At 32.5% G+C, this 15,279-nt stretch overlaps 1 protein-coding gene across 2 annotated transcripts; it reads left to right on the forward strand.

The window, feature by feature from the left end:
* The first annotated feature begins 4,145 nt into the window (after positions 1-4,145).
* LOC129293900 (acyl-CoA-binding domain-containing protein 4-like) lies at positions 4,146-11,685 on the forward strand. Of its 2 annotated transcripts, XM_054932022.1 has the most exons (17): positions 4,146-4,495; positions 4,708-4,776; positions 4,869-4,953; positions 5,209-5,361; positions 5,467-5,544; positions 5,688-5,792; positions 6,232-6,298; positions 6,392-6,453; positions 6,919-7,058; positions 7,209-7,335; positions 7,490-7,604; positions 7,891-7,979; positions 8,596-8,679; positions 8,770-9,120; positions 9,803-10,321; positions 10,393-10,452; positions 11,402-11,685. In XM_054932022.1, the coding sequence occupies exons 2-17, from the start codon at positions 4,739-4,741 to the stop codon at positions 11,480-11,482; spliced, it is 2,154 nt and encodes a 717-aa protein (XP_054787997.1). In that variant the 5' UTR covers positions 4,146-4,495; positions 4,708-4,738; the 3' UTR covers positions 11,483-11,685. The 2 variants fall into 2 exon arrangements, with proteins under 2 accessions (XP_054787997.1, XP_054787998.1); XM_054932023.1 differs by lacking the exon at positions 5,467-5,544.
* The last annotated feature ends 3,594 nt before the right edge of the window (positions 11,686-15,279 follow it).

Here is a 15,279-nt window from a genome sequence, read left to right on the forward strand (position 1 = left end):
AATTTCAGAGACTAAATATTATTTATCTTGATTTTATTTGGATAAACAAAATCCTAACCTTGACTCGAACATTCAACAACCTAGTTGAACACAAGTGACAATGAAGCTTCAAAGACATCAGTATTCTTGTAAATATGGGTTTATGTGTCCTCTTATTCAACGACATTCATAACTGTGTTGGAGATTTTAATTATTTTTTATTTTAATTAAAGTGACCCGCGCAAGTTTCACATTATCATTGGAGCTTTCTTTGACTTTTCATGCGAGAAGAGACGATGACAAGAGACGTTGGCTTTTGGTCTTTGTTGATTTGTTGAATTGTGTGTTTGGAACAAGACTAGACATAGACACCCCACAAAAAATGTCATAATGTGACAAAACCAAAATAAGGTCCACCAAATTACGCAGGGAAAGCTCAAAATTTCATTAGTCCAAAACTTTCAAATCAGGTCATCACTTTTAACTTTAGCAGTGAGTTAGTCCCTCTTTATTTTTTTTTTCTTCTTAATACACAAACAAAAAATTGATGTGATTTAATATTATGTGTTCAAACACACATGTGACGACAAACTCATACTATTCATGTGATCAGGATAATGCCAGGGTTAATTAAAAGTTCAATCTTTCGTATGTAACATAAAAATGTCGTTTGCTTTTGGAGCTATGCGTTATTTCATATTCTTTCTTACTTTTTGAATCTAAATGTTGGGCATCAATTTCATCATCAATTCACATATAATTAAATATCAAGAGATCGAAGTCATCTTAGAGATACTGCGGTGGAAAAATCACAAATAAATATCTCTGAATATCTCAAATAATTAATCAAAACAACGGAATTATGAAATTACATTTTAAGATCATGGTCATTTTTTTTATAATTTTAAAAATAATACTTTGACTTAAACACTCTCAATTAAAATGTCATTAAAATTCGTGAGTGCTAAAATTACTTTAATTAAATTAGAAATTTAATTGAAAAGAGTTATAAAATCACCTTATTTGAATTGAAAACATTTCTACTCCCGAACTTATAATTGGCCAACTAAAATTCATTGGTATTGAAGTCATTTTAATTGAGTTGGAAATTTAGTTGAAAGGGATTATGAAATCGCTTGATTTGATTTGGGAAAGTTTTTATTCTTAGACTTGCAAATTTGATCATCAAACAAGGGTATTTTAATCAAATTATTATCTTTAAAATTACATGAAAGGACCATGGTCTTAAAATTCAATTTCATAGTTTCATGGTCTTGATTAGTTATTTGTGATACTTGGAGATCTTATTTGTGATTTTCTCCTATTATCCAACTATACCATATTTAAGTATTGTTAAGCCTAACTAAGGATGGCTCTTTATAGAGTTTGAAAGTTCAGACATGTGAATGAGAACAACGAGTTGTCAATTTTAAATGAGAATCGATTGAGATGAGAATGAAATTGTTAGGTATTAAAAACAACAAAATAAATAAATATTAATAAATACATATACCATAAAGGATAGGACATTTCAAAGATGATTTCTAATCTTATCTTATCCTAAGATGATCTATAGTCTTGTTCTGTCTCAACCCTTTTTTATTCCATTTTTTAAGGTCTTATCCTATCTTTTTTGATTTATGATAGACTTGTCATGACATGAGTGGGATGAAGTTGAGTCAATTATATATATATATATATATATATAACACCTCACCTGTATTGAAAATATGAAACGAAGGATAAGAGAAATCATTGTCATTTCTATTATCTCCATCCTTTATTCTTCATCTCTTTACTTTTAAGGGTTCTTAGAAGTAACAATAATGCTTGGCAGGTTCAAAAGAATATAAAATTCCTTTGTAGGCCTAAAACCCTTCATTACCATTAAATTAAATTTCTCGCTAAAATGATGCTAATACCCTTGCCTTTTTTCCCCTAAAGAAAGAGAGCCATTGTTGCTGAAGTCACTATGCCAACTATCAAAACATCGACTATCAAATATGGTCAAATGTGTCAAGGGGTTAAGGGAGATTTGAACCCTTAATTTCTTGATCGTCCAAAATGTACATTACCACCCAAGCTCTTTAATTATAAATTATAAAATAGAACATATATTAAAGCTTTTGTTTTCAAGTATTTAAGTGAATTGTTATTAATTATAGATGAATTGTTAATATTTTAATAATTACTTATAAATATTTGAACATGACTTGTTAATATATATATTAAAAGTTATCAATTTTTTAAATCACACTTGTTCAATTTCTTACAACTTATATTTTTAATTTTAATTTTAATAAGTTATCAATATTATGTTAAATAAGAAGTTAATCACTCAACTAGTACAATCCAGATTTACAGGGTCATGAATTATAATTATAAATTGCCATATAAAATTTATAGTCATTGTAAAAATCGCATCCACTTATAAATCACAAATACATTACACACATTACACCACCAAAAAAAGAGATCAGAAGTACATTTAGGAATGTTCAATCTGGACTCATCCTGATTGGTCTGGTATCATCCCGATATGATCGGGACGGGTCTTATCCCGGCCCGAAAATAATCGGGACGTGACTTTACGAGACGGGACAGGAAAGGGGTTCGGGACGGGACAAGACACGGGATTACCATCGGGACGTCTCGTCCCGTTTCGAATATTATATATATTATTTTTTATTTTAAATATATTAATTATATTAATATAATTTGTACTTATATTAATTATATCAATTATAATTTTAATACTTACAATTCTTATTTAAAACTAAAGTATTTTTATATTGATAATTTTAATGGCATGGAGTAAACATGGCGATATCTTTTTTATAATATATTAATTATATTAATATAATTTATTTTTATATCTATCTATTTAATAACTTTTATTTCTAACATATTTCTTACTTATTTTTAGAAGAGTAATTAGCTTAGTACATCTTCACTAAAGTAGAAGAACAATTATTTAATGTTGTGTTTGACTTGCCTATTGTTGCTAATCTTATAGCATAAAGATTACTTGTATTTTTTATTATAATATGTAGTTGTGATTAATATAATTCACTAATTGATTTTAAATTATTGTTATTTATGTACTTGTGTTATTTTGATTTTGAACTTAATAAATTATATAATTTATAATTTTAATGAATATTATTATCTAGATCTTTTTCTGATACTATTTTATTTATCGAGACGTCGGGACGTCACGATCTTGTCTCGGTCCCGTCCTGACTCTTAACAGGATGAGACGACTTTCGGAACAGGACAGGACACGGGATCAAAATTTAGTCTCGATCTTTTTTTTGAGACGGGACACGGGACGGGGGTGTCCCGGTTCCATCCCGTCCCGTGAACACCCCTAAATACATTAGTTATAATTTTTTTAAAAAAAATTGTAACTCTCAAAACTTGACTTGTGAAATGTATGTTGTAAATAAAAATAATATTTAAATTATTATATATATTTTTGAAAGGGAGACAATTTATTTATATAAACATTAGTCTCTTACAAATAAGATATTATTAATATATTAAAGTATTAACATTTTAATAATATATATTAATAAGATATTATTAAAATAAATATAATACTTGTTAGTTATTTACTGGCATTGTCAACAAAAGTGATTCGATCGGTAGCAATTAAAGTGGCTAATTAAAATAATATTTTTGCATCTTTGTTTGTGGATAAGAAATATAATTTATCTCTTAATATTTATTGTAATTTAAAAGACATAAATAATATTAATTTTTTCTGTAATTTTTAGATTATTTTCTTAAAAAAATTGAGATTTTTTTAATAGTTGTTGGCTAACTAATTGCCAAAATTATTATATTTGTTAATGGATTGCGCCACTTTTTAATATAGAGGGAAACAGGGTATCGAAAAATAATTTAGAACGCCAGATCGTAAATAATTTAGACAGGTAAGGTAACTCTTTATTTATTTATTTTTTTAAAAAATATTTATATATATAAATAAATAAAGCTGAAAACACGTGGGGCAAGGATCCGATCAAACTTTTGGGGTTATCACCCAAGTCCCGAGAGAAGTGGGCCCACAAAGCGCCCCCAATAAAGGGTAAGTGGGCCCCAGCCCCCCGTACCTTACCACTTTCTGCAACTCTTGAACAAAGATCACACTCTCTTTCTGGCTCTCCATGGTACGGCCTAAACAGTCATTTTCTACTTCGCCATCTATTTCTTACACAGTGCACATACATGACACCCCTCGGCGCAATCTAGAATCAACCATACATTTGCACCCCGTGTCCACAATACATCATGCTCGTTCGACGCTTCACCTCACAGCGAAGAGTCAGAAAAACACGCGCGGACACAGGCTAATCGCTCTACTCTTGTCTGTGTGTGTTTCGCTACTTTATGTTTGTCTTTGAGCTGCTTCGCTAGTACTGTTATCGTCGCAACAAAGGCCTCGGTGATACCGATTCGGTGCCGTTTGATGTTCCTTTGCCTCTTTTCCCAAACTAATTTCGTAGCTGAGGTGAGCTTTTTAGCAGTCACTGAGACAATATCTCTATCTTTTCCTGCTTTTTTGACTTTGAGGTTGCTAATCATTGTACCTCATTTCCGGGAAATTGGAAGCTCTTCCCTAGAAGAAGGCTTTCTGTGCAATGTGGCTTTTCTGTTAGGGTTAAATTTTTTTTTTCTTGTTTTATTTATTTATTTATTTATTGTTTGTGATTTCTGCTTCAGGAGGTCTGGTTTGATTTGAACCTGGAAAAATATGTTTGGATTCTCTCGTCGTCGTGTTAAACATGCAAGGTGAAGCTTTTTCGTACTAAATTTAAACTTTTGTTATGTTCCCAATTAAGAGCACCTCAAGTGATTTGAATTTCGTAATTGTTTTGCCTCAGGTTGAAGGCCCAGCTTTCGGACAACACGCAGGGAACTAGGAGTCCCGTAAGGCAACCCAGAAAAAATGGGAAGTCTGGTTCTAATGTAAGCCTTCTCAGCTCCATGCCCTGTGGGTTTACACCGTGTGAATGATTGATTGAGAATGGAAGGGCGGACAAGTTTTAATGTAGACATTATGTTTTATCTAAATTTGGATAAGCATGTTATTTGTATTCGTGATCTTCAATTCTGACGAACCCTAAAGAGTGTTTAAATATTAAAACTGTTCTTTCCTTCCCATTTCTTACGTTTACATCAATTACACAGTCAGCTTTCCACTGATTTTGAGTTTCCTTTCAGGGTGATGGAGTTGTTTCAGGCACAAATGATCAGTCTGACGAACTTGATTGTCAGTGTTCTTCTGCGCCTGAGATAAGTAATTCTACATTGGGCAGCTCAGAGAACTGGATGGTGCTGTCAATTGCAGGAGACAAGCCCACTCCTAGATCAAATGTAGATAGTTTATCATTTTTCTTTCATTTTATATCTGTTCCTAAAGTTGTTGTACTAGTATATCTATGCTGGCAAAAGTCTTATTCTTTTTTATTTTTTTAACAGCATGCAGCAACTGTTATTGGGAATAAAATGATAATGGTTGGCGGTGAATCTGGGAACGGACTGTTGGATGATGTGCAGGTTGGATAGTATTTATTGTTTTACAAGAGTGGGATGTTGCTTTGAAGTTCAGCAGTGCTATTAATATCAACTAATTCTGTGGTCCTTGCCTCCTTGGTTTCTCTTGCAAAATATGATCTGGATGCTCCTCTTTTATTTTTCAGGTGCTAAATTTTGACAGCTTTTCCTGGTCCACAGCATCCTCAAAGCTTTACTTGTCACCGAGCAGTTTGCCATTAAAGATTCCAGCATGCAAGAATCATTGTTTGGTACTACTATTTATCCTGCTAGCAACACAAACTAAGCATATTCTTGTTGTTTCTTGGCATTTCTTCTTTTGTTTGAGACAATGAACGCTCGTATGTCAAGTTGAGAAATCCAGAAATGTAAATTTCTTAATAAAGTTGAAAAACCTGCTCGCCCTTATGTGGTCATGCATAATAGACTTAAGTAAACTGTGGTTGCTATAAATTTGCTGCTTGATAATAAGATAAAAACTTTAATAATTTTGATCACGAGCTTACCAAGTCTAAGCCAAAATTTGTACCTATATATGTTTGGTGTAGAAACATGAGATTTTCTAATAACACTGATTATTTAGAACAACATTGCCTTGCAGATATGGTTTTGTCAAATTATTCCCCTTTATCTTTGTCAAAAAATTATTCTTGATAATGAATGCATCTGGTTTCATGATAATTTGACCAGGTTTCCTGGGGGAAAAAGGTGCTCTTAGTTGGGGGAAAAACAGACCCTGGAAGTGACAGAATTTCAGGTTGAATCAGACACTGGCTATCACATTATTCGCACAAACATAATGAATTTGTGTTCAAATGTAACGCTCTGATTATATTTTTGTTGTTTGTAGTTTGGGCATTTGATACAGAGACAGAATGCTGGTCACTCATGGAATCAAAGGGAGACATACCGGTAGGAATTCTTGGTAGATAAAAGTGCAAATGCACTTGCAGTAGAAGTTACTCGGGGAATTGTTTTGTATCCTTACAAAAAATCCTCATTTGGGGGAGGTTGCTATTAGATTACGTAATTTGAAATATAATATGAATATGTTGTTCTACCATGATGGTAATCTATGCTCATTTATATTTAACATCTGCAATAGAAAGTGGTGTTGGACTGTGACTGTGCTGCCTGGTGGAAATAGCAGCTTTATATCTTGGTCATGTTAGTATTTTGACACATGACAGGGGTGTAAATTCACAAATATGGCATGTTACTTTATTAGGAATTAGTGAGCATAAAAAATAGCACGAAGACACTTAGTAATTAAATCTGTAATAATACATTACTGAAATTGATATATTATCCTTGATTTACCTAGAAGTTCGTATCATAAAACTACTCAATAATGATGCAATATTTTGTTCTTCACAGGTTGCTCGGTGTGGTCACACTGTTGTTAGGGCAGGCTCTGCTTTAATATTGTTTGGGGGTGAGGATGCAAAAAGGAGGAAATTGAATGACCTACATATGTTCGATCTCAAGTCCTTCACTTGGCTTCCCCTTCACTGCACGTAAGCATGCTGCAACTTTTAATATGAAACAAAAAACGAAAAATTTTATATCAATGATTATGTATTAAGAATTCCCTGTTACTGATGTTGCATTGCTTTTCAAAGGCAAGTTTCTCCCTGCCCCCGGGGTTAATATCATATATTTTGCAGGGGGACAGCTCCTTCTTCAAGATCCAACCATGTGGCGGCTCTTTATGATGACAAAATTCTTTTTATATTTGGAGGAGCATCAAAGTCCAGGACCTTGAATGATTTATGCTCACTTGACTTTGAAACTGTGAGTGAGCTCTCTTGGTTTTTTTTTTTTTAATTTTTTTTACTGTCTGCACGGAAATCATGAAATATCAAGCTTTGAAAGTGCTTTTTTTCTGTCAGAAGCAGATCATATCTTCATCCACTATATAATTTGACAAAAATATCCGTTTTCTCAGATGGCATGGTCAAGGATAAAGATAAAAGGCTTCCATCCATCGCCTAGAGCTGGTTGCTGTGGAGTTCTATATGGAACTAAATGGTATATTGCAGGGGGTGGAACCAGGAAAAAACGTATGTTTCATAAACGAGGAAGTGTCTGTTTATAGCATAAGATGACTATTTTTTCCCTATTTCTTGAACCCAGGCTTCTATGCTTCAACTTTGGAGCAGTAATATGTGCACATTTTAAATTGCACGTGCATGATATGATGTGTATAAATAAATATGTTAATTATTTAATTAATTAGCGTGTGGCACTGGAGAAAGTCCTGAATTCAAGCTAATTATGTATCCTCCATTGTATGCTACTACAGCCCTTTTGATCACGCATACTTTATGAGCCTTTTTTATTTTTCAGGCTGTGGAGAGACTTTAATATTTGATATTTTAAAAAGTGAATGGTCTATGGCAGCTGCATCACCTCCATGTTCCATCACTAACAATAAGGTGAGCTATGCTTTTCTTCCCTATCTGTATTAGCATTACTCCTCTGCTGCTGACTTCAGGCTGTATGAGCTTTTGTAATTTCAAATTATAGGATATTGGTAGCTATTTATAATTATACAATAATTCCATTTTATAAGGAAAAGTTCCTTGGGTTTTCAAACATAACTTTTGGCTCGTGTAGTCTCCTGTTTCTTCATTATTTGTAATCAAGTGCAAGCACTTCCCCTTTTGTGTTTACATTAGTCTCTTGCACCTAGAAATTCTTAGTTCCAGGTTTTTAGCACGGTGCTTTGCAATTCTTTCTAGTGGTTAGTCTGAGACTGAATTTATGTATTCAATCTTTCTGATGAATTGATGTTTTCTTTTATGCTCTTTTTGTTTGAATGGGAAATTTTTAATGATTATATCAACTTACGTGCTGTAAATTGCATCAATGCATACACTATAAGTATGAAGCTCCCAATCTAGATGCCTTATTTTTTTGGCTGTAGGTGTCCAACTTATGTGTTCCGTCCCTTTATACTTAATTTCCTTCCCTTCTAGGTTGTTGTTGTTGTACATGACTAAACTTTCTTCTAGATTATCTAGATGCATATTATGTCTGTTGTGTTGCCAGGGTTTTAGTCTAGTGCTTGTGCAGCATAAGGAAAAGGACTTTCTTGTTGCATTTGGGGGATCCAAAAAAGAAGCATCAAATCAGGTGTGACAAAAGAATCAAGAGTTAGTTTATGAGTTAACTCTTGCACTCTTGCTTCTGTGAACTTTGACCTTTTCCTTCCTGAATGTACAGGTGGAAGTGCTGATAATTGAAAAAAATGAATCAGCGGTGGGAAGACGATCAACTCTTACTAAAGCTCCAGGATCTTCACTATTTGAAAAACATTCATCATCTGCTGGATTAGCATCTCAATTTAATAATGATTCTTCCCAGCAGCGTTTAATTGAATCTGCTGCTAGACAAAATCTAGGATCTGCAAGTGAACATGGTTCTGGAAGGAAATCTGTGTCACAGTCCCTACTTGTTGATCGCAATTCTCTCTCTAGTGATGTCTCTTTTCGGAAGCAATTTGATAACAACGAAGAATACAGCACAGATGTTAGGGTAGACAATAATTCAGAATATGACAGTTCTTTCGCTCAGGTTAAAGTCAGAAGCTTCTTGAAATCATATTTTATACATAACATTTATTTGACTCCTTGAAGACTATGATACTATTTTTCTGTACTTTAAATACTACATGATGGCCGCACCATAGGCTTGTCCGCACCTACTTGCACGGACTATGTGATTGAGTTTTTATGTGACCTGTGCTCTTATGTCTTGGTTGTCTCGTTTTCCATCTTATGAGGTCGTGTAATTGGTTTCTGTTGGTCTTCCCAGATCTCAGTTTCTTGGGGATGAAATCTCTTAACCTTTGGCTTAATTGAAGGGGTGAGCCAATGAATGTTCAATTTTCATGACCCCTTCTCCCCCTTTGTAAAATTACGGTGAAATACAAATTTGTATGTACTTTTCAATGGTCAGAAGTTAAATTCATGTATTGAAGATTTTAGAATATTTCAGCACTATAACATCAGTTGTCTTCATCCCTTTATGTGGTTGCTGGTAACATGTTGCCTATGATGCCTGAGTAAGGCATGAAACGTGCTGTGTTTTACTATGGGTTCCCCGACCTCATGCTTCATTGCTTGTCAATGAAAAGTGTTAATTATTTTTTACATGTATTCTACCCATATATTTTGAAGCTCAAATATTTCAACTTTTATCAAATTGTTATTGCTATTCTGATTTCTGATCCTATCACCAAATTTATGTGTTTCAGGCAACAGACCATAGGATTAATCAAAATGATGCTGGATATCAGACGAACACAAATAGAGCCAAGAGCATCATGGAGGAACCACTAGTGTCAGTACATGGAAATTCAAATCAACAAAACCAGGCATTTGGAGATCTCTCACTGGAAAGTGATGATGTGCCATTCTCAGAAAACAATAAACCAGGATCACTGTCTAATCCTTCAAGTATTTATCACTATTATGAAACAAAGGTGGCTGCCCTATTGAGGAAAAATGGGATTCTGGAGGGACAATTGGCGGCTGCAATTGCTGGCAAGGAAACTGCTGAGAAAAGTTTAGCATCAGCTCTTAAAAGCAGGCAGGATATAGAGAAGAAACTGGTTGACATGATGAAGGAGATGGATATGCTTAGAGAGAAGCTGGCTGGTGTAGAATTAGCCCAAGAAGAGGCTAACAGCCTATCAAACATTGTCCACTCAGACAATGTAAGGCTGGAGCATGATGTTGCTTTTCTCAAGGCTGTTTTAGATGACACACAGAAGGTACTAACCACAACATTTATTGAAATCACTTGCATACTTGGTCATTATTGGCTGACTTGAATTCTTTGCAGGAGTTGCACTCAACAAGAGGTGTTCTTTCTGGAGAAAGAGCCAGGGCATTCCAATTACAGGTACATTTTTGGGTTCATTACTAGAGTAAGGTTTGCTTTAAGGTGAGTTTGGATGGGGGGATAAGGTAAGAAAAAATTTCAATGAAACTCTCTTTGGAAGTTTGTTAACGAGGGAGTATAAGAGAAGAAAATCCTTGTTCGCAAGTTCTCCCAATCTAAAAGGTTTTTTAGAAGAATGTGTTACCAAACAAAGAAGTGAAGTAATCATTTAACCATCAGTTGCCCTTATGTTTTTTGTTGAATTCTTTCTCTTTCCTTCCTAACTTGACTCCCTTGGGTACTCTTCTCATCCAATGACTTAAAATTAATTTCTGGAAGTTGAATTTTTGTCTAGAAAAGTGTCATCTCATATCCCCTAAATTCACAAAAATGGATGTACGTATTCGGGAGGGAAACAGAGACAGGAGATGATGAGTGAAGCAATGAAATGTGGACTCCATACAGTCATTTTCCTATGTTACCTGCCCCCGCCCCCCTCCCCCCAAAAAAATAGCATGAATGTAGGAGATCCTTTTTTTTCTTGGGCAAAAAAAAAAAAAAAAAGTTCAGCTCAGCCAAACTAATCATAAATAAGACATGTAAGCATGTCCAAATCAAGATCTCATTGAGAAATGCATTTGCATGCTCACATATCTCTTGGATGATTAGTTTGATCTTTATGGACATGAGAATATTATCTATCTGAAATGCTGGTGTAGCTTTGGAGTTTCAGTTCCATTCCATTCAATGCTTAAGTTCAACTAGACGGTAGGATCTTTGTATTGCATGCATGGAGCCTCATATAATTAATCATACTATCCACAGATTATAAACATGTAACTTTCTTAGGATTTATAGATTATGGATTATATTTATGACGAAGTATTTCATTGGCTTCATATAGTTAATCATACTATCCAATTGTGTTGCCATGTTAGAAAATCTGAGACTTGTCTTGCGGGGTTGTCAGGTTGAAGTGTTTCATCTGAAGCAGAGATTGCAATCAATAGAGAATCGAACACCGACTCCCAGGAAACCCTTCCATGTGTAGTGAAAGTACATACATGAATTACTAAATGTAGAGCCTGGCTTGAATAACCCCGGTTTGTCCAAATAAAACCGGTTCTAGTCTGAATTCACATCCCATGGCTCCTTCATTTGTAGTAATCTGTAATTGTAATTACATGTTAAAACAATACTGTTTTGGCATTCTGTCATTTGCATTACTTCAGTAACTTGAGATTGAGAGGAAAATGGCTGGAATCACACATTTAAAGGAGATAAAATACAACTTCTGGGTTTGACTTGGAAGGATGATTCTTCCCTGTTCTTTGTCGAGTAAAAGTGAACCAAAAATGAAAGATACAATGACTAATATCAAACTTGAATCTTTTGCCTGTTTATAAAGGTGTTTGTTTTTCTTTTTTTAATATTATCTAACAACAGTAAAAAGTTTTATTTCCCTAACTGAAGTTAACTGTATGGATTATATTTTGTCAACTCCGGCTGGTGTCCCTATTAAATTTTTTTTTTTTTCATATTCAAATCATTTAAAATGATTTTTTTATCTTCTTTTCCTAGATAAATACCATTTGAACTTTTTTTTATATATGTGGTCATTATAAATTTTATCTTTATAAAGTATGCATTCTTCTTAACATAATCGTTTTTGTTACCCCTTCTTTTTGTCCATGTTTTTTATTCCTTTATTGCCCCTGTATTATAGTATTGTCAGTTTTATAGTACTTCGTTAAAACTTTCATTTTATTTTTCTATTACAAATAACCCTTTTTTTTTTCATCATTTTAACCGTCTAGTTTTATTCTATGCACAATCTTATTAGTTTCGCCCTCATTTGTGGTAAGATATGATCTCCAATCTAACTTGCCTCTCATTGAACTCAAGTCTAGAACTAATTTTTCTTGGCTTCCCACTAAGGATTATATTATCTGGGAAAATACATGCACTTAGAGATCTCTTTTTGTCAAAAAAGTTTATTTTTATTTTTATTGTAATCTAAACAAATTGTTTTTATTCTTATTATTTTCTCAATGGACGCAAGAAATTCCAACATTTGAAAAATGCCTGCGCTGTATATATTTCTCCGAATATGCAAAATATTTACGTCAATAAGCATTGAAAGTATTTGCGACTCAAGATTAATGCGACAAAGATGAGTTTTTGAAGTTGATAAGGTTGAATTCAAAATATTCATATTAAGCATAAATGCGCTTTATGCAGTTAATCTCACCAATATAACAACCTTAATTTCAAAGAATTCATATATATTTTCTTCTGGTTAAAAAATATAATTTGTAATATATTTATTTTACATCTCTTTTAATATGAAGGGTCCAAACTTTGAACACAAGTTGTAAATTAATATAGATAAAATAATTATAAAATGTTCACTAATTTAAGGATGAAAACAATGAAGGAATAATGGCAATTGGGTGTAAAAAAAAAGTGAAATTAATGACTATTAACTTTCAAAAAATTTATTGAAAAGTAAATTATAAATGTCAATACAAATAATTACATATATGAGAACTTTAATTGTAAATCAAGGATTTAAATCTCATATGTTACTTTCATGATTTGGGACCAAAAATCATATATTTGTAATTATTTAAAATAATATTTACAACTTACTTAATTGTCATCATCTCTAGTGAAAATGTTCTCAACAATAAAGTTATATATAACCTAGCATTTAGTTGATGGTTGATAGAGGAATAAATTTATTTTAGAATTTTAAGTTCAAATCCTGAAATATATCACTCGTGTTGAATTAAAATGATTAAGGCATATCAAGGCACCTATGGGATCTTTGTTGATCAAAACAGTCCCAAACAAATACAACAAAGGTTAGGATTAGTTTGAGCTAACGAAAGTAATATCTTCATATTTCCCACAACGCCAGGCAATGAAATAAAAAATAATTCATTTATTAACTTAGTTGCCTCAACAAGAACTTGTCACTCTTCAATTCATATTTCATTGTACTAAAAAGTATCGTTAATAGTTATGTACAAATGCATTTTCATGAGTGTTACAGGTATTGAATAAAAAATGGAAGATTATGTACCCATACTTGTTCGACTATCATTTACAACCCATCATTTAGTTTAGCATAATCTCGTCAAGTAATCAAGCAACGACGCAATTATGTACCCTGTCAAACATAATTGTTTCAAATTACATAATCATGTCAACCTAACTATGCACATTCAGAAAACAATATGCAACTTTTCACAAAGAAACTTGAGCAACAAACATCTGAAGTGTAATAGACAAGAAGATAAATCCTCTCAATTGCTTAAACGCTATTAATCATCACCTAGGTTGCATGGATATAATACGCCGATACGTGGATATTTTAATTTTTAAAAATATAAGATATGATACGTTTATAAGATGCGTATATATATTTTATAAAAAATATTAAAAATATAATTTAATTTAAAAAACATTCAAATTTGCATACATATATAATCCTTTATAACGATACCAAGTAAAATATAATCATTAATTATATTTTTAATTTATCTATACCTAATTGTCTATCACTTAGTCCCTACTAATAAATATAGTATTAATATCTCTTCCTCCCGAACCATCATAAGATTACATTTTCACATTTTTATAATTAAAAAAATGTAACATTTATTCTTTTATTACATCCAAAGCTTTCTTTAAAAAAAAAAAAATCTAACATTTGACTTTAAAAGCAAATCAAAAAATGACATTGGTAATAAAAAGTTTAATATTACAAGTTTTAATAAATTTAATTTTTTTTAATTTTTGGTTTTCTTGATTAACAATTTAGAAGTATTAGATACATATAAAAAAAATTTAAATTAAAAAATATTATTTTAATACTTTATGAATACATATAAAAAAGGTATCAATAAGTATCGATATCAGACACGATACCAATACGAATATGTGAAACAATTTGAAGCATCAATGCTTCATATATCATCACTCTTATGACTTGTGTGAGTGAGACCCACCTTGTGCAATTAATAATCACTCTTATGACTCCAAAATTACTCTAATAACAAATTATAATTTGTAAAGTACTATTTTTGTCAGCAAGAGATATGAAAGGAAAGTAACGAATTACAAAGAGAATACACATTTCACTCGGTGTCCATTTCATCTTTAGAGATATTTTAACTTGAAAAATCCAGATTACTCCATCAACAATTTACCCACCGCACCAAACAAAAAAGGATGAAAAAAACGATAAAACCAATTGGGAAAGTTCTCTATTGAACATAGACTCCCAAAAAATGGGCAGCAAATGAAGAATGCCAACTCAAAATGTTGAATAATGGAAATCCCATTGTCATGAACACCCTGCAAGTATCCAATTCAAAGGTTTCAACAGATACCTGACCATATTAAAGTAAACCATCTATGGCAACATCAGTTTAAAAGGATTGTTTAATACGCTTAAGCCTTGTAACTTATAAGCATTGAAAGCTTCAAAACAGCATTGTAGTAATATATATTTAAGGCAAAAGGACAAAAAAAAAAAAATACAGCACCCCCAGCTTCAATATACGTTTTTGCCAAACCATTGTAGGAAGAAATGGATCTTTGTTCACAGAAGAGGGTGATAGACAGTGATCAAGCAAATGTGGGGAGACTATAACTCTGAAGACTAGTTTTGTTTCGGTTCAGTTTTTTTTAATTCTCTCTCAAGAATTCTCCTTGCCCTGTCAACTTCCAAACAACAATGATCAAGTAGCATAAAGTTAATGGCTATACTCCCAGATGAAGAAAACACAGTAATAGAGGATATACGAAGTAAAAATTCTACAAGTTCAACACACAGAG

The sequence above is a fragment of the Prosopis cineraria genome, unplaced genomic scaffold (assembly GCF_029017545.1).
Source record: "Prosopis cineraria cultivar Desert tree isolate PC_DT_omini unplaced genomic scaffold, ASM2901754v1 PC14, whole genome shotgun sequence".
In the NCBI taxonomy this organism is placed as follows: Eukaryota; Viridiplantae; Streptophyta; class Magnoliopsida; order Fabales; family Fabaceae; genus Prosopis; species Prosopis cineraria.

Excerpts from the sequence above, each read along its gene's own strand:
- LOC129293900 (XM_054932022.1), top strand. The coding sequence starts at position 4,739 with ATGTTTGGATTCTCTCGTCGTCGTGTTAAACATGCAAG. Across the intron at positions 7,980-8,595 it reads GTTCCATCACTAACAATAAG|GGTTTTAGTCTAGTGCTTGT; the intron begins GTGAGCTATGCT and ends TTGTGTTGCCAG. Across the intron at positions 8,680-8,769 it reads AAAAAGAAGCATCAAATCAG|GTGGAAGTGCTGATAATTGA; the intron begins GTGTGACAAAAG and ends CTGAATGTACAG.